Source organism: Sesamum indicum, linkage group LG8, assembly GCF_000512975.1.
Source record: "Sesamum indicum cultivar Zhongzhi No. 13 linkage group LG8, S_indicum_v1.0, whole genome shotgun sequence".
NCBI lineage: Eukaryota > Viridiplantae > Streptophyta > Magnoliopsida > Lamiales > Pedaliaceae > Sesamum > Sesamum indicum.
In genome coordinates this window covers 21,477,257-21,495,180 of record NC_026152.1, presented here as the reverse complement: position 1 = coordinate 21,495,180, position 17,924 = coordinate 21,477,257, and the positions used below count along the sequence as shown (strand labels likewise).

Below are 17,924 nucleotides of genomic sequence, written 5' to 3'. Positions count from 1 at the left end.
GCACACGCGCACAATTGCACACAATCTTTAACAATTTTGGAAATAAATCCAAGCATCCATGCTAATTGCTAATTAATTTCCAAAAAGCACCATTTTCCATAAAACATAATATTCCAATACAACCTAAAAAGAAGCCCAAACATAGGGCAGGAATTGGTTACATTCTCAGTAACAAGAATGATAGCAAACAAGTATTGCGTACATTTCCGTAAAATTAAAATGCTGCTCAACGGATTTCGGATCACAAAATATTTATACAAGTAAAGATCCCCATTTCTCCCGAAAACGGAACCCACTATCGAAATCTAGGCTACAGATCTCCAACTGCTCTAAACATGGAGACACGCAACTCTACCACCTGCTTCTGTAAAAGGCAATTGAGGCAAAACCATCTTATCCATTACTTCCCACTGGGAAAGGGAGTGAGAAGGGAGGAAAGCATGACAAAGGCAGGCCAATTTCAATTAGACACAGGAACAGCTTCAGCAGACTCCACGGCAGGATTATCCTTACCAAACGATTCCCATTCGATTTCTCGAAGCATTTTGAACCTCTCATCCAATGTAACAAACCCAGATCTAGGTGCTACCACTCCACATCTTCCAGCTTTATAGACCAGAAGTAAACCTGCTCCCATATCAGGACCATGGAGCTTTCCCGTCAGCAAAACTCGAAGAGGCATGAAGAGAGATTTTCCCTGGATTGCAAACTGCAATGAATACAAATAGATATACAAAGAAAAATAAGTTTAATCTTTCGTCAAGAAAACCAACCTTGCGTTTCAGTGATTTGCCAAAGCTCTTCACCCACTTCTGCCACCCAGCACTACCTTCTTCAAGTGCACTACTTAAGTCTCCACTGTCATATGCAGCTAGCAAATTCGCAGCGACTTCTGACAACTTATCTTCTAATACAGGCTTACCTTCCGGACTGTAATCAATCGAGGACAATTCTTTATACCGTATCATTTATCCCTTAACGGCACAAATAATCACCACGGTTTCTGTTCTATCTTTATCAGTAGTATAAGCTTGATTACCATGACTAGCTAAAGAGCATGCTTTCCATAAAGCCACTGTACCAACCAACCAATCAATGTTCTGATCTATAGAATACTCCATTAAAGCAGTGTGATATATGCTGTGCAGGAGCATTTGCTTTAAAAAATTTTCTGAAAATTTAGGTTATAACAGCACTATTTTGCATGATTTGTTCAATATAAATGCATGTTACTGATTGCCCTATACAACACCCTGAATAAATTTCCTCTAAACCACCGTAAAATGGCTCCAAAGATGATCTTACTTTTCATAAAGGAACTTTAAAATCTCAAATCAAAGGAACTAAAAGTGAGACAACTGATATGATCCAAAACAAACAAGCAACTGTCTATCATGGATTTCAAAGTACCTGGAGAGTGTTGAATATAAGGGATACGACAGTAGGCTTGAAAGAGCATTGTCAGCATCTGTTATCAAGTCAATCCCATCCTTCAGCAGCTGGACAGCCTCCTGGTCATAGGAATTGATGACGGCATATTACCATCATTACCAAATTGCAATAGAAAGACAAATTATTACAAGAGTTTTATATGAATGATTTGATAATGGTCATTGTCATGTAGTCAGCCACTTAAGATGGGAAGAATACTATACAAGCTCAAAGAAATCATCTCTCTTCTGGAAACTTGAAGCATGCCCAAATCAAATTTCTAATATGAGGCATGACATATAGGACCATCTAGACGGTGTTACCGAGAAAAGTGGTGGTTTATGAAATAAGATGGAAAAGCAAGCTATACTTGTATAAAGCTCCCCTCTGACTCCATGACCATGCCAGTGCTTTTCCAACGCTCACCAATAAGCTTGGTTAGTTCTTCTGATGGAAGGGATCTCAAATGTTGTCCATTCATCCACCTTGCATTATCACGAAGTACAATTTGAGGGAACCAGCAAAAAGAATCCACTGATATTAACAATCATTTGAAAGAATACAACAAATGAGATTACTAACATAAAGGTTACAGCAAACATAACCAGCAATTCCACAAAGATGCTAATAGTTATATTCTACGCACAAGATACAACAAACTATTCAGTATATCTTGGCTAAGAGATCCACAATTACCTTAACTTGGCAGAATCAAAAACAGCTCCACTTTTATTGACACGCTCAATTTTGAACTTATCAACTGCAAAACAAGTTGGAAGTTTTGATATCATGACAATGATGACTTTAAAGCACTTAAATTGCAAGAAACATCACATAAACAAGTCTTCCATAGGGAGACTAACTAACCAAGCTGGTCAAGGGTAAAAAATTCATTCTCGGTACCATCACCCCAGCCCAATAATGCGAGATAGTTCACCATTGCTTGAGGCAGAAAACCCATCTCCTTGAACTATCAGGAAAGTTTCAATGCATAGATGTGAATCCAGGGAAAAAGAGTACGTAAAATGAACAGCAAAATGACAAAAAGTAATTGTGTTCATTGAAACTCAGTTACAGATTGATGGTTGAACAAGTCTATCCAAACTGGGGAAAAATAAAACAGATAATGCAATAATCGTTTACCTGACCCACTGAAGTTGCCCCATGCCGTTTTGACAGTTTGCTCCTATCAGGTGCAAGAATCAAAGAAACATGTGCAAATCTAGGCATTGGGAATCCCAGAGCCTGGTTTCAGAAAATATTTCTAGTTTTATTAGGCTTATCCACGTGCCAAGAGATATATCTTGAAGATTAGAATTTTCTACTCAACCAATAAACTACATCCAACTTCACAGAACAATGAAAAGAATAAAATAAACAGAAAACAGATACCAGTGTTACCTTATATATCAAAGCTTGCCTCAAAGTATTTGGCAAGTGTTCCTCTGCTCTGCTATACAAATTCCAGTTACAACACCAACATAGACAATGAAAAACAACAATGTAAGTAGCATTTGCATTAGCATACTGTACTCACCTTATAACATGTGATATAGCCATGGTAGCATCATCGACAGTTACACAAAAATTGTAAACAGGTTGCCCATTGCTTCTCATAATCACAAAATCTCCGAGTGTGTCAAAACTCCAACTTACCTTCATAACACTATCAAGCAAGTTAGCACCAAATTAAAGGTAGGACGCATACCTATGCAACAAGGCACAAATATAAAGTAAGTAGCTGATACGTTCAATAACCAGTCTTACATAGGCTAATGATGAACATACTATCATGATTCCAGAAGTTCATGTATTCTCAAATTTCCATTCTTATGACACAACTGCAACAGCCATCTAAAATTATTTTGTATAACATAAATTTCTCTGTTGGTGGGAAGGGGCAACTATTTATACCTGAGATACAGTACCAACTTCACAAAAAGGTGAGCTCATTTTGTGGGGATGCAAGTTTGAAATAATACGGAAATATAAAATTCACATCACTTCACATTTCTGTGACTCAGACAAATCTAATGTGCAGAACCAGTGATAAAACAGACCACTGTCCTGCAACCGCCGGCAGCTGAAATAATCCAACAAAATGGAGGTTTAATACAAGGTACTTGTTTCAAAATGCTTCTACTAATTGGCAAGATTCATTTCAAAAGTATATATAGATACCCCATCTATGTCTCTATTATACTACTAACTGAAGTGTTAATCTTATATGTGTTTATTCCGAATTTGGAAAGTCATTGATGTTCTTTACTAATTTCGGTCATAACAAAATTTAAGATCCAGGAAAAATTCTCCTTAGCCAGGCCCTACAGTCAGTAGTTTGATTCCTTTGTACATCAAAAATAAGAAATAATACAAGCACTGAAAAGTAAAACAAATGTTTCAGGGCACCCCTTCTAGACTTAATTGCAGATTATCAAAAAACAATATTGGCATTATTTCCATTCTTCTTCACAGTAGCAGGCACTACCTGGATGCACTTTGAAAGTTTGCAAAGGGACTTCTCTGAATCTGCAAAAGATAAATGTTCTAATCCAGCTTCGCACCCTGGCTTATCTATGACCTATTTGGGTCTGCCTAAATTATTTTCTGTTACAACATGCATGCTTATCTCCAGAAGAAGATAGCTTCGGCTTATGAACACAATATTACACGCACTGGACCACTAGCTGAGCTAACATTGATAAGTGTATACCTCACCACGGATGAGATCGTGGATTGTCAAACTTCCTGTCGTAGGAACTCTAAATCGATAAGTATAAGGTGTCCCTTTTTCCAGCTCCTCTTGCACTTCCATCTCTGTTGCATTGGCCCACTTGCCACTGTACACAGGAGGGAGCTGCTTCAGTTTCGCAATCTCCTTCATCTTTTCCAGCTCCTGGCACAATGGTTATAGATTTAGCCCACCAAATACAAGAAAAATGATCAGTCTGAAAGACAAAACGTAAGAAGGACCTATGAAATAAGATTGAACAATAAACCAATTCAAAAGGATGTTATAAGATTTAATATGGGCTTGCAGTGGCACTCAGTAAGTGATCTGTACAACTACAATAAATTCAAAAGCATGGAAACCAGAGGCTCTGATGAGTGTACAGGGATAACTAAGAGTCATGAAGTGAGACTCAAGAGTGTACTTTACTTTCCAGAAATGGAGTATACTAAATCAACAACTGTCATGTGCTACTAGAAACTTGGCATAAAACTACTGAAAAACTAAACATCAATAAGGCAAACATGGTAGACCTCACTCGTTGCTAGCGATGCATGTCACTACATTCCCTGGCAGAATACAGAATGATTCAAGCACCTTACGATTTATAGTTGGAAAAGAGAAAAGGGAAGTGCTTTGAAAATTAAACAATCAAAAGAGAAGGCTAAGATTACCTCGTTTGAGCAGAAACAGCGATAAACATGACCAGCTTGCAGGAGTTTCTCGGCATACTGCTTGTAAAGGGCGTTTCTTTCAGACTGCCGGTAGGGACCATAATCCCCACCAACACCGGGGCCTATATATCAATCCCATGACACTTAAATAGTAAAAATGTGAACAACTAAATAACCCTGATAGATAGCAAAATAGAAGCAAATCTCAACAACTATCGGGTTAAACAAAAAACTATTTCAATTGTTTGATATGCGATGGAAGACTAAAAGAAGGGAGGGGCAACCTTCATCCCAATCTAGACCAAGCCAGGAAAGATCACGAAGCAAAGCGTCTTCTGACTCCTTAGTGGATCTTTCTAAGTCGGTGTCTTCAATTCGGAGCACAAATTTGCCGCCTTTAGACCTGGCGAACAAGTAGTTGAAGAGTGCAGTGCGCGCACCCCCGACATGGAGATTCCCGGTAGGAGAAGGTGCGAAGCGCACTCGAATTGACTCTGTGGACGAGTGCGGCGACGAGGATGATGCTGAAACTCTAAAGCTTCGAAACACTCTGCCACGGAAAAGCAGCATCGACGGAGCCATCTCTGGAACTCCCAGAACCTTGATTCCAAGAGCTGGCGCCCCAACTAGACAACCCATTTCGAGGGAGGAAATGGGGTGGAATGATTTCTTCTTCTTTTTCCTTGGGCAGAAAGAAAGTGGAGCAGCTGAGAAGATGAGGTTCGTCCGGAGTTGGCGTGGGGTGGGTGGGTGGGCCTGTTTCGGAGCTTGAGCCCATTTGAGTTTTCTGCTCAACGCAAGGCTGCTGATGGGGTTTCCTATAATCGTTACACAAGAATAAGTTTGTTCTTCATTGTTTTTTGAATTTATATACTGAATTCATTTTTAAGGAGTATTTTATTACTTTGTGTTGAAGTAGTTAATAAATTCACAAATTTTCCGGTGCCATAAAAATATTGATTAACATATCAAATACTGAGATATTAAACAGATATGCTCTTCTAAAATATTTCATTTGATTTTTGGTGAGTATATAGTTTGAGATTTTACGTAATAATCCATTTCGTTATTCATGTTATTATTAGTTTCCTTTTGTATTTATTTTTTAGAAAAACTACTTGAATTCTCTTAAAATATTTTTTTTTTATATAAACTACCAAGGTAACTTATTAATACACAAACCTTTAATAAGATGCGTTTTCTTTTTTAATATAAGGTTGACAAGATAAAATCTTAAAATTAAAATATTTTTTTCTATAAAGAATAAATTGTATAAGGGAGGTTCAAGTAACTTTTCGATGAATTCATGATTATAATCGATTAATATTCGTATTTATGGTACTAGTATTAAAAAAAAAGCACATCCCACTCATAGATGTAAGTTAAAAAAACATGATAATATCAAACCTTAAATATCTATAGCAATATAATTATTTATTTCTTTCAAATGATCATCGTTATTTTTTAATCATCAATCTACTATTACTTTTATTTCATGTTTTGCATGCATGTTTATCACTTGCTCTACTTTTTATTTTTCACGCATGTTTATCACTTGCTTCACTCTTTATATTGTATTAGTTTTTTTTTTTTTTTTAAATCGTAGGTGTCAATATTGTTGGAAATGACTAAATCTCTTACTCATTTTTAGCCAAATATTGTGCATAATTTAACAAACATATCCATCGGTAATTTTTTTGTAGTAGGTAGAGATTCCAACTTTCTCAAGCATTACACATCTATAACTAGCCCCAGCCCCTATGCATTTCATACACACCAAAAATTGAGCCTCTTCTCTTCTAGCTCTTTCCTCTTTTTTCACTCCTAAGTGTTAATTTTGTTCGTTGTTTCAAGTTTTCTTCCACGAGTGTGCGTGTAAAAAAGTAATAACTGTGTTAACCTTGGGGAGCGATCGATTTATACTAATGGCACCATGATAGTATCGAAATTTTACTTTCAAGGCAGTGGTTTTTCACGACACAGTCTTTCATTTTTTTCAACAGTTGAAAGCGAAATCATATTATCAAGTACATCAACAACAGATTCCTTCTTTTCCAACATCTTTGGAATTTTCTATTTTGTGAATTTTTAAGTTTTGATGTGCGGACTTTAGCCTTTTCCATATGTTTGCTTCTGTAGATGGCTGATTGCTGTATTTTCGTCCTATTTCTTGTTCGTGGTTGGGCTTGGTGGGGGTTCAGGTTTTTGGGTATGGTAGCATGTAATTTGGTCTTAACGTGATAAAACAGTGAATTTGCTTTTGAATATGGATAATTGGTTCCGGAGAAGATTGCTGGTGTTTAAGACTAAGTTACTTATAATAATCTGTTTGATCAGTTTAAATTTGACAAACAGTATCTTGGCACAAAAAGTATTGAAATTGAATTACAGCTTTAATTACATACATTTTGCATTAGGAAATGATGATGCAGGCCGGAAGAAGTGAGGAAAAAAGCATTGTAATTGTAACTTGTGGCCTTTTTAAAGTTTATAGCCAATCTAAGCTTGGTTATTACCTCGGTTTTGGTTGTCATATTTGAGCAAGTTTTTGTTGATTTTATTGATTAAATTCATTATATCTTCTTCCAAGAACGTTCCTTTGACAGAAGTTGGAACTTTTTCAAAATTTCAAATCTTGATATCAGTGTGTTGTGTTGAAGATGAATGTATAGTAGCTGTAGTTGATTCTGATCATGTGATGAAAATATATCAATCACTTTTGAGATGATGTGTTAACTTTCAGTTCCAATCCACCAAATTCAGTAAAAATGAGATAGTATTCTTTCTTAGCTCAATAATTGTGGTGAACTAGGAGTTCCTATTTGGAGATTGTGGCCTAATCCGTTGTTCCTACTTCAGTTCGTCTGGGTAACCATTCGTCACAGTTCTGATATATTTCTTCTTCTTAAGTTGATTAATCAAGTTACCCTTAGTACCCTATCTGGGAATATTTGTGCATTGTTTTGTCCTATTTTGGTTGTATTTCTTACTATCACTCTCACTATTCCCTTACTCATTGGAAAGTATGTTGGAAATGATTAAAAATCTCTTACTCATTTTTAGCCAAATATTGTGCATATTTTAACAAACATATCCGTTGGCAATTTTTTGTAGTTGGTAGAGAGTCCAACTTTCTCAAACATTACACATCTATAAAAGTTGGTAGAGAGTCCAACTTTCTCAAACATTACAGATCTATAAATAGGCTCAACCCCTATGCATTTCATACACACCAAAAATCGAGAGGCTCTTCTCTTCTAGCTCTTTCCTCCTCTTTCACTCCTGAGTGTTAATTTTGTTCGTTGTTTCAAGCTTTCTTCCACGAGTGCGTGTGTAAGAAAGTAATAGCTGTGTTAACCTTGAGAAGCGATCGATTTATACTATCTGCACCACGATAGTATCGAAATTTCACTTTCAAGACAGTGGTTTTCCACGGCACAATTTTTTATTTTTCCAACAAATATAAGGACATAATTCATTTTAATCCCCATATTTGAGTTTAATAACTTAAAAAAAAAAAGATCTTAACTTATTTCATTAAAAGAGGCTTGTGTTAAATTGTCCCTGCTTGAAGTTAAAAAAAAAAGCGGTTAGACAGTCTTAAAAAAGCACTCCAACTCTATACGCTCCTGGATTGGTATTTCACTAATTGGTGATTTTTTTCATATTATCCATATATAACTTGTCATTATTTTTATAAAAAAAAAATATTGTAATCTCTCACCTTTTTTTAAATTGCAATTGGCACCTACCATATAAAATTATAACCAGTTTTAGTTAAAAGTATTTATAATTTGATAATTATTTAAAGGAAAAAATGCAAGCAATCTCATTTTGATATCGTAAATGAGCAAATTACCCCCTTATGAAAAAACAAATAGCGATTTACATCCCTATATTTTTTAAAATACAACAATTTACCTCCCTATGTTTTTTACAATGAAGCAATTTACCTCCCTGTATAAGGAGGTAATTTGCTTTATTTTAAAAAGTATATGAGGGTAAATTGCTATATTTTTTTCATGAATAGATAATGTGCTCATTTTCAATATTACGAGGGTAAATTGCTATTCATCCATTATTTAAATATTAACTTGATCAGATGGCATATAAACATAACATTTGTAAATATAACGAATACTTTGGGGCCAAAAAAAACATTTGAATCAAATTGGAGAAACAAGTTTAAATAAAAATCATAACATATTCATTTGTTATTTATATACTGATCTAGAAGCCTTTTTATTTAGATAATTTTGCTATATATATATATATATATTTTGTTTTTTCTAACTTATTTATGCAAGTGTTCTTTTATTTGAAAAATTAAAGCTCATTCATCCCACAATGATTATATTTATATGTATTGATCAAATTTAATGTGTATAAAAATAAGTTGGCCCAAATAGGTCTGAACGATCGAAAACAAAAAAGAAATGAGAGGTCCGTAACATCCTAGGATGCCCACATCATGAGGACGGCCTACTGAAAAATTACTAGGCTCAAACCAAAAGGAAAGCCCAATACACCAAGATCGGACCAAGAAGAAAGCCTGGTACAAGGCCTATCGGACTCAAACCCACCTTCCAAAGCCAGCCTAGGAAAAGGGAAGCGCCCATAAGAAGTTGGACTCCTTGACCTAGAAAGATTCCCTGCAGATGTAGAAGTCCTCATGTAAAAGGAGTCATCTTCCAACCAAAGACGTGCTGCCCAAGTCAAGGAGGAGAAAAGATCGTGCCTTATCCCCAAATTTTCGCCTTCTTTCTTGAAAATGCAGCTCACAAACAGAGTCCTGCGAAGAGGGACTCCTTCTCCATAAATACAAGCAGCATCCCCCCAATAGACAGACCTTCAAGAAGTTGGAAACTGTCTTGTTATTTCGCTGCAACTCTCAACTCGTGCTTTTGTTATAATTTTAATTTCTCATTTTAGCACCCCTCAACAGGGACACCATTCAGCCCCACGCGAGGGACACCTTTAAGCCTCACAAGAGGGACACCTTCAGTCCTCCAATAGGGACACCTTCAGTTCACCAACAGGGACACTTTCAATCCCTTTAGTGGGACACCCTCCAAAATCTGAAAAATCACTCTGTATTCTTGCTTTAGCAATCGAATTGCACTTTTAGCACGATTTCTCTCACGAAATTGTTTATTCTATCACGATTTCTCATTATATTTTATTTCTCACGATTATTTTTTCCCTAAATTAGATACTAACTTGGACGTTTGAGAGCTAACGCCTTTTTTGCAGGTCCCCCATTCAGGATTTGAATTCGCTTCGACCCAAGCTTTTAACATAGTCCATATTCATTGGACCCGTGCGTTTTCTAAAGGTATCATTTGAGCTGTTTGTGGGAAAGTTGAGTTAAAGAAGTGAGTTACCATGAAAATCTACAGCAATCTTGCAAGCAAACAGAAGACTGTGGAGGCACCTAGCAACAATCAGACTTTGGAAGTTGTTGCGGAAACCCCCCTGGCACCTGCTAGTAGGGTATCCCCTATGAGTAGGACAATCCTCACCAGTGGAGCGGTGGTCCCAAGACTCTCCAGACCTACTAACCCACTAACTAGGCCTCCACAACACAGTCCCTCTTCAGACACCTCCTCGGGGAGCTCCCCACAGGACTCCTATGAACTATACAACAGATGGTCACGACGGCTACACAGGAGCATATGTTGACACTAATCCTAACCCACACAGTAACCCCATTTGACATGGATGCCCTAAGGCAGGAAACCAAAGGGTATCCCTTACCCAGCACTGCCGGTCGCAAGTGACCAGAGACCCCCCTCGCAAATCCAACTGGACGTCCCTCAGTGGATTGCACGTCTGGAATGCCTGCACAAAAGCCTCCAAAATATCTAGTACCAAATCATGGGAACGCTATCGGAGAAGCAGCAGGGTATCCCCTTCAATGAAGAGACCATAGGAGACGAACTCCCCTTCAACTAGAAGGAGCCCAACCTGCCGGAGTACGATGGAACCATGGATCCATAGGAGCACCTCTCCTATTTTGAAAATGTTGCCTTTCTCCACCATTACAACACCCCTGAGGTCAAATGCCATATTGCTGTAACCATATTCACACGGTCAGCCCAACAGTGGTTCAATCAATTACCTTCGGGATACATCGAATCATTTGGAGAATCTCTCTCTTTATTTCTTCATCAGTTTGTTAGTAGTAAACAATGTCAAAAAACGATCATGAGTATTTTCTCTTTACAATAAAGAGAAGGGGAATCACTGAGTGAGTATCTTCAATGCTTTAATTTAGCGGCCCTAGAGGTCTCTACTGCAACATCTAATATACTAATTTGTGATTTTACGCAGGGATTACAAGATGGGGATTTCTTCAAGTCTTTAACTAAGAAATCCCCTAGCAGTTTTTATAATCTCCTAGCACTAGCTGAAAAATACAGAGGAGACTAGGGAATACAAGAATGTTGTCCTTGGTGAAAAATGCAAGGAATAAGAGGAGGAAGACCTACTCCACTCGGATGCCTAGAATAAGCCCCGCCTCGAGGCAGGCATCCTCCTCAAAAAAATCATGCACCAAGGGGGCATCCCCCTCAAAAAATAAGCCTGCTCCCAAGCAGACATCCTTCACGGAATAAGCTTTGCTCCTAAGCAAGCATCCCCCTCAACGTGTTAACATACCAGCTTCCCTTAAGGAGTATTTTTTATTTTAATAATTTTGGAGATCTATTTTACCCCCTTCAACGTGTTAACATATATTTGCTTGTAATGATTTTGTGAGGAAGGCATCCCTCTCATTAAAAGCCTTATCTTCTACACAGGCGCACCAGTCTTCCTTTAAGCAGGCACTTTGATCCTTCTTTGAAGGACTTGTAAGCTTTGTCTCTTGCAAGCACCTAAGTCCTCCTCCATGGAGACATCTAAGCTCTGCTTCCAACGGACACCTTATTTTTTCTCCGTCAAGGATCCTAAGTCTTGCTCCAAGAAGGGCTCCCTCTCAAATAAGCCCTCCTCCGAGGAGGCGCAATAACTTTGCTCCGTGCAAGATCTATTCGTAGTATCACGTAGTTGTTATTTAATATTCATTTGCCGAAAAATAAAGCCCTACAATGGAGTAGGCAAAAAGGCACCCGTTAAGGCCTCCTCCATGGAAGCACCCTCCTAAAAAGTCCTACTCCATATAGGTATGAAGTAAGTTCTTCTTATTCTAAGCATGCTTATGCTACTAGTATTTTTTGCAGGAATTCAAAAAATAAGAAGGAAAAAAGAAAAGTTCATTCTTTGAACCCTATATCTGAAGATTTCTACTCTAATAAGTGTCAAAATCTCCACTTATTAGAGTGGGGGGCTATTGATGTGTATAAAAATAGGCTGGCCCAAAGAGGCCTAAACGGTCCAAAAAGAAGAAAGAAATGAGAAGTCCGTAACATCCTAGAAGGCCCACATCATGAGGACGGCCTGCTGGAAAATTACTGGGCTCATCCCAAGAGAAAAACCCAATACAATAAGCCAACCCAGTACACTAAGATCGACCCAAGAAGAAAGCCTGGTACAAGGCCTACAGAACTCAAACCCACCTTCCAAGCGCAGCCCAGGAAAAGGGAAGCGCCCCTAAGAAGTTGGACTCCTTAACCTAGAAAGACTCCCTGTAGAAGTGGAAGTCCTCTTCGAACCAAAGACATGCTGCTCAAGTCAAGGAGAAGATAAGATTGTGCCTTATCCCCAGATTTTCGCCTTCTTTCTCGAAAATGTAACTCACAAACAAAGTCTTGCGGAGAGGGACTCCTTCTCTATAAATACAGACAGCATTCCCCTAATAGACAAACCTTCAAAAAGTTGGAAACTATCTTGCTATTTCGCTGCAACTCTGAACTTGTGCTTTTGCCATATTTTACTCACGAAATCGTTATTTTATTTCAATTTCTCATTTCAGTACCCTCAACCCTGACACTTTCAGCCCCACGATTTGGACACCTTCAAGTCCCACGAGAGGGACACATTCAGTCTTCTAACAGGGACACCTTCAGTCCTCCAACAGGGACACATTCAGTTCTCCAATAGGGATGCCTTGAATTCCTCTACGGGAACACCATCCAGAATGTCAAAAACTACTCTCTATTTTTGTTTTAGCGATCGAATTGCACTCTTAGCACGATTTCTCTTATGAAATTGCTTGTTCTATTATGATTTTTCATTACATTTTATTTCTTACGATTATTTTTCTCCTAAATCTGATACTAATTTGGGTGTCGAGTGCTAATGCCTTTTTTGCATGTCCCCTCTTCAGGATTTGCATTCGCTTCGGCCCCGGTTTTGAGTATAGTCCATATTCATTGGACCCATACGTTTTTTGAACGCATCAAAATTATTTTACTCAAATAATTTCCAAATAGTAAAAAATATTCTAATTAAAACGGTTGTAGTTTTTTAAATTTATTTGCAATGAACTAAAAATAATTTTATTTGAAAAAAAATAAAATATTTTATACAAGTTATATAGAAAAATCACCTACCAGAATGATTAATTCGCGCCAATTAAAAAAATATAAATTATTTTAAAGACGAAGTCAAATATCAAGGATTAAAATAAATTTTATCTGTTAATTTAATTGTATATTTCGATATTGCCTGTCACAATGATTATTACTATTTTATAAAAGAAAGAGGTTTATTTAGAGCATTTAGACCTAAAATGACAATTTTGATATCATTACACCAAACTTTTGGAATGTTAAAATGTGCTTCAACCAATTATTTATTCTCCTTTCTTCACTATCAAGCATAAATTTTGAATGCTGAATTGGATAAGATAGATCTTACAGAGGGCTTGAAGTCTAGTTTTAACGGGTTTCTTATATATACATAATTCGTTAGTTTTAACAGTGATAATTATATTTGATAGATTTTTCAAATATAAGAATTAAACGTGATGAGTTTGAAATTTGAGGAATCGAATTCGAATAAATGACATGTTTGCATGACCAAAAATTGATATTTACCGTCCCAAAAGTCTTGGAGTAAGCTTCAGGCATACAGTTGGTATTGCCAGAATATCTGGAATCATCTGTTCGACTATTCCAGCAAAATATAATTGGAGCATACTGAGGATAGACGGTGAGTCAGGTAATTTCTTAGCCCTTCTTTTCCTTCCGTTGAATATATCCCCGTCTACAATCTCTCTATCTCCGTCAGGTATTCCCCAAAAAGAAAAAGAGAGATTCAGGTATTTCCTAGTCTTTTTCTTTCTATACTTGATTCCAGGTTGTTTTTGTTCACGGGGGTATTGCTGTCAATATTTTGCTCAAAGCTCAACACCCACCCCTAATACAAAGCACCTATATAGTTTTTATCTCTTTGCTCTTTGTTTCTCACAATGCCCCGGTTAACTTAAAATTAACCTCGATTCACCGGACGGAATCTTACCCATTCATTTCCCTTCCTATAGGGAGTAATTTAGGGGGCTTGCCTGGAATGAGTTTTACCCATGTAATCCAAATGGGAGTAGGAGTAGGAGTACTACACCTGAAGCAAATGAAATCAAACACCCCTGTATGGCACAACTCTCATAGAACTAGGAGCAGGATGATGAATATTACGATGAGAGACAGAAGCAAGAATAGAAAGCCCCTTCAGAAGGGTCGTAATCTCAGCATTGAGGCTATCCAAACAGTTCAAGCATTGAAGCGGGCTGCCAACCTCTCAGAGGCGTCTCTGGATCAAGTATTTGATAACAGATTCAGGCGTTTATTGAAGTTTGATATGATTGCTGTTCTCCGGGAACTCCTTCGCCAGAACCAATGTCTTTTGGCCCTTAAGGTTTTTGCTCCCTGTCCCTTCATCTTTCTCCGCACCTAGCTTAATGTAACATGATTGCCTAATCATTTAATTGAGAATGTCATGCGAATTGCTGCTTCTACTGGAAATATGCTTCTCTCATTTTTTTCCCTCTATGAGTTGCAGACAGATAAAGTCTGTGCTTTTATTGCTTCTGTAGTTCTACACCCCCCTTCCTTCAGTTATATTCTATCTCTCTTTAGGAGAATATAACTTAATCAGAATTCTTGAAGCTGTTTTCATTGCTTTAGTCCATGAAGAGATTGAGACTTATAAAGGGACTTGTGCGGCAGTTTCTTGTCTTATTACACAAATCTGTTCAATGACATAGCTGAAACCAATTTTCTAAAAACAACATGAAGAAAAATAACTTCAATGTGTGTGTGTGTGTAACACAATGTTTGATACCTGAAAATATGGGAGCTTCTCTTCTTTAACATTTCCTAATTGAACTGAGGAAGGATCAGGCTGCTTTTCTGCAAGTGTAATTGTTGGCCCTGTCTGCTATGGGTAACGTCTAATCAACTGTTATCTGATCTAGGTTTTCAGGGATATCAGAAAAGAGGAGTGGTATAGACCTCAGTTGTTGCTGTATGCTGAAATGATAACAGTTTTGGGGAGCAATGGATTGCTTGAAAAGGTCGAACTACTTATCATGGAACTTAAAGCAGAAAGTACAGTAAATCCTGATATTGAAGGCTTTAATATGTTGCTGCAAAGCTTGATGAATTTGAATCTCACTGCATTAGCAATGGAGTGTTTTTACTTGATGAAATCATTATCATGTGACCCAGATAGAATATCGTTTAAAATTCTTATAGATGGTTTAAAATCAAATAAGGAAATGAAGCTTTTAGCTATCATACTGGAGGAAGCAAAAAGATATTATGGCTGTTATGTGAATTTCTTAGAGAAGGAAGATACTGAGATCAGCTCAGAATCACTGAACATTTAAGACCTGCCAAGGATGAATTACATATGTTGCTGGTTGGTCTACTATTTAGTTGTTTTAGTTTCTGTACTACTGGGAAATGGGGAGCCAGTGTTGGCAGTTATAGGAACTATAAATGGCATATAGTGTCGTTGCCCACATTAGGTATTAAATGTTTATAATTGTTTACTGGGCCTGTCATATGATGCCTGTTCTGTGTATGTCAAGCTTGTTAAATTGACAATTTAATCAATTCAACAGCCAACTAAGGTCATTATGCAAATGGTATGTTAAGAATGGGGGAAGTTTCCATAAGGCCTGGAAAAACTTGGTTATAGATTCCTCTGCATTTACTTCTTAAGCCATGGAACTGGAAAGCAAGAGTTGGAGGCATTAAAATGATGAATTGGTTTGAGAGGCTACACAGAAAATTTTGCATTCTGAAAATACTTTTTACATGTGTTGGTACAGCTGTAAAGGTTGTGGCAAAATATCATGTGTATAATTGAATGCGATACGTCCTTGTGTTTTTTAACACTTTTAGGTTCCAGAATTTCATTTATTTGCATATACAAGGCTACATGTGGTTCATCTAAATGTGTGCCTACTGATGACATTTTATCATTTTTACTTAAATTTTAGGGTAAATTACAACGACCTTCCCGGAGGTTTGGCATAATTATAAATAACCCCTCGTTGTTTGGAAAATACAATATGAGCATAGTTGACAATTTCATACCTCCATCTAAGGTTTACATGGTTCAATTAAACACTAGGGGGGTATCTGTAATTTTTCAAACAACAAGGGGATATTCGTAATTGTGTCAAACCTCATGGGAGGTCGTTGTAATTTATCCTGAATTTTAACATAAAAATGGTATTGTTTCTGTAAACAACTTGTGTTACTACCTTTGAGTTAAAATGCTTGTGTGATGGATCAAGTGGCAGAGGAACATAAATCTAATCGATTGCTTATCGTGGAGTTTATTTTGTGTGGGGTGTGCGTTGTTTTTGTTGAAGGTGAATGATTTTCCCTTCAATGAAAATGAAGAGATAGAGGTGAGGCATAAAAATGACGGAGTACATAATTTATCGTATCTCATTTATGTTGCAGTTCAAGTAACTCATTTATTGGAGATTGCCCACCAATGTGTTCTTTATTGTTAAATGGGGCAAAATCGATTTAACTTGCTGTGGTAGACATGTATCTACATTAACAACATAGGAACCAGTTGGCTAATTTCAGAAGAAAACATGCACTTGTTTTTGTGAAGTGCAGACATTAGTGCTGGAACTGTTTGCCTAGGAATGTCTGACCAAACTTCCAGTTTGTGGTGCAACATTGTAAGTTGCCAATGTTATGCTACTAGCAGTGGTGACCTCAAATGATAGAGGTTGCCCTGCAAGCTTGGTGTTACATTGCCAGTTCCTTTCCATCTGAACCCATATGGTCCTTGATCCCTTCACTTTTACCGCAACAATTTCTCCATCCAACCCAACATTGGTGATTAACACTTGCATGAAATAAGCTCTGCCCTTGAGTGTGAATCTGATTCCCCCTTTTCTTTTACATTGCACCCTAAACACGAAGTGTTTGAGGTAGTAGAGCAACTATATATTATTATGCTGATTATTGAATGAGCAAGTGTGAACCTTGAAGTACCTTCTGTACTGGACGGAAACAATATATGCTTTTTGCTGGGCAATAAGAGAAAATGCAGCCTCTGGCATCTGAAAGTGGGCTCTTGGAAAGTTGCACCACCTGCCATAATCAGCGGGTAGGCCATAGTAGGTGGACAGAGATCAATGGCAGTAAGAACAATTGATGGACTTCTCTGCAGGCACTATACAATAAGAAATTACCAGTGATGATGGAGGCCTCTCTCTTTGGAATAGGTTGCTGTAGCAGACTTCCATTCTTGATATTGGGCGGTTACTGTGGATGTATGAAGTGCAGAAAACAAGTAGCAGATGACCGCAGCCTGGAGGTGGAGAGCAGCCATGTGAGGGAGTTATGAGTTTGAACAGTAATCAGTACATTAGTTTCATTCTTCTATATGTATATGTGTATATACTGATGTAATATCATTGTTTCCTTTTGGGTTCCGCCTTTTTGCTTTTCCGTAAGATATTTGATTATTTTCTGATGATGGGGAGGGCAAAAAGACCTTGGCTTCCATTTTGGTTAACTTTAATTGATGGATTATTGGTGAAAAGAAGAATGTGGTAGTGGCATAACCCGACATTAATATAAGGCTTTTCCTGCTTTTTTCCTCTCTTTGCAACAGTTACACAGCTCAACCTCTCTGCTTTTTCAAATTTCTCTCTTTGCGAAGAGGTTACG

At 37.4% G+C, this 17,924-nt stretch overlaps 2 protein-coding genes across 4 annotated transcripts; one reads left to right on the top strand and one right to left on the bottom strand.

Annotated features, from left to right (window-relative positions):
- LOC105169873 (glutamate--tRNA ligase, chloroplastic/mitochondrial) lies at positions 73-5,576 on the bottom strand. Its single transcript, XM_011090427.2, has 12 exons — positions 5,121-5,576; positions 4,837-4,958; positions 4,145-4,327; positions 2,969-3,087; positions 2,833-2,881; positions 2,575-2,676; positions 2,299-2,401; positions 2,128-2,191; positions 1,802-1,916; positions 1,411-1,511; positions 774-930; positions 73-697 (listed from the first exon to the last, which is right to left on the bottom strand). Exons 1-12 carry the CDS (start codon positions 5,473-5,475, stop codon positions 461-463), a joined length of 1,707 nt encoding a protein of 568 aa, XP_011088729.1. The 5' UTR covers positions 5,476-5,576; the 3' UTR covers positions 73-460.
- On the top strand, positions 13,733-17,686 carry LOC105169871 (pentatricopeptide repeat-containing protein At1g62350). Of its 3 annotated transcripts, XM_020695610.1 has the most exons (4): positions 13,924-14,038; positions 14,261-14,631; positions 15,191-15,289; positions 17,422-17,686. In XM_020695610.1, the coding sequence occupies exons 2-4, from the start codon at positions 14,287-14,289 to the stop codon at positions 17,596-17,598; spliced, it is 621 nt and encodes a 206-aa protein (XP_020551269.1). In that variant the 5' UTR covers positions 13,924-14,038; positions 14,261-14,286; the 3' UTR covers positions 17,599-17,686. The 3 variants fall into 3 exon arrangements, with proteins under 3 accessions (XP_011088727.1, XP_020551269.1, XP_020551268.1); XM_011090425.2 differs by having other exon boundaries at positions 13,733-13,938; positions 15,191-17,686; XM_020695609.1 differs by having other exon boundaries at positions 15,191-17,686.

Coding starts and splice junctions, on each gene's coding strand:
- LOC105169873 (XM_011090427.2), bottom strand. CDS start 5,475: ATGGGTTGTCTAGTTGGGGCGCCAGCTCTTGGAATCAAGGTTCTGGGA. Junction 2,402..2,574: donor GGGCAACTTCAGTGGGTCAG/GTAAACGATTAT, acceptor CTTTCCTGATAG/TTCAAGGAGATGGGTTTTCT. Junction 931..1,410: donor TTATATTCAACACTCTCCAG/GTACTTTGAAAT, acceptor GATTGATTACAG/TCCGGAAGGTAAGCCTGTAT.
- LOC105169871 (XM_011090425.2), top strand. CDS start 14,287: ATGAGTTTTACCCATGTAATCCAAATGGGAGTAGGAGTAGGAGTACTA. Junction 14,632..15,190: donor AATGTCTTTTGGCCCTTAAG/GTTTTTGCTCCC, acceptor TATCTGATCTAG/GTTTTCAGGGATATCAGAAA.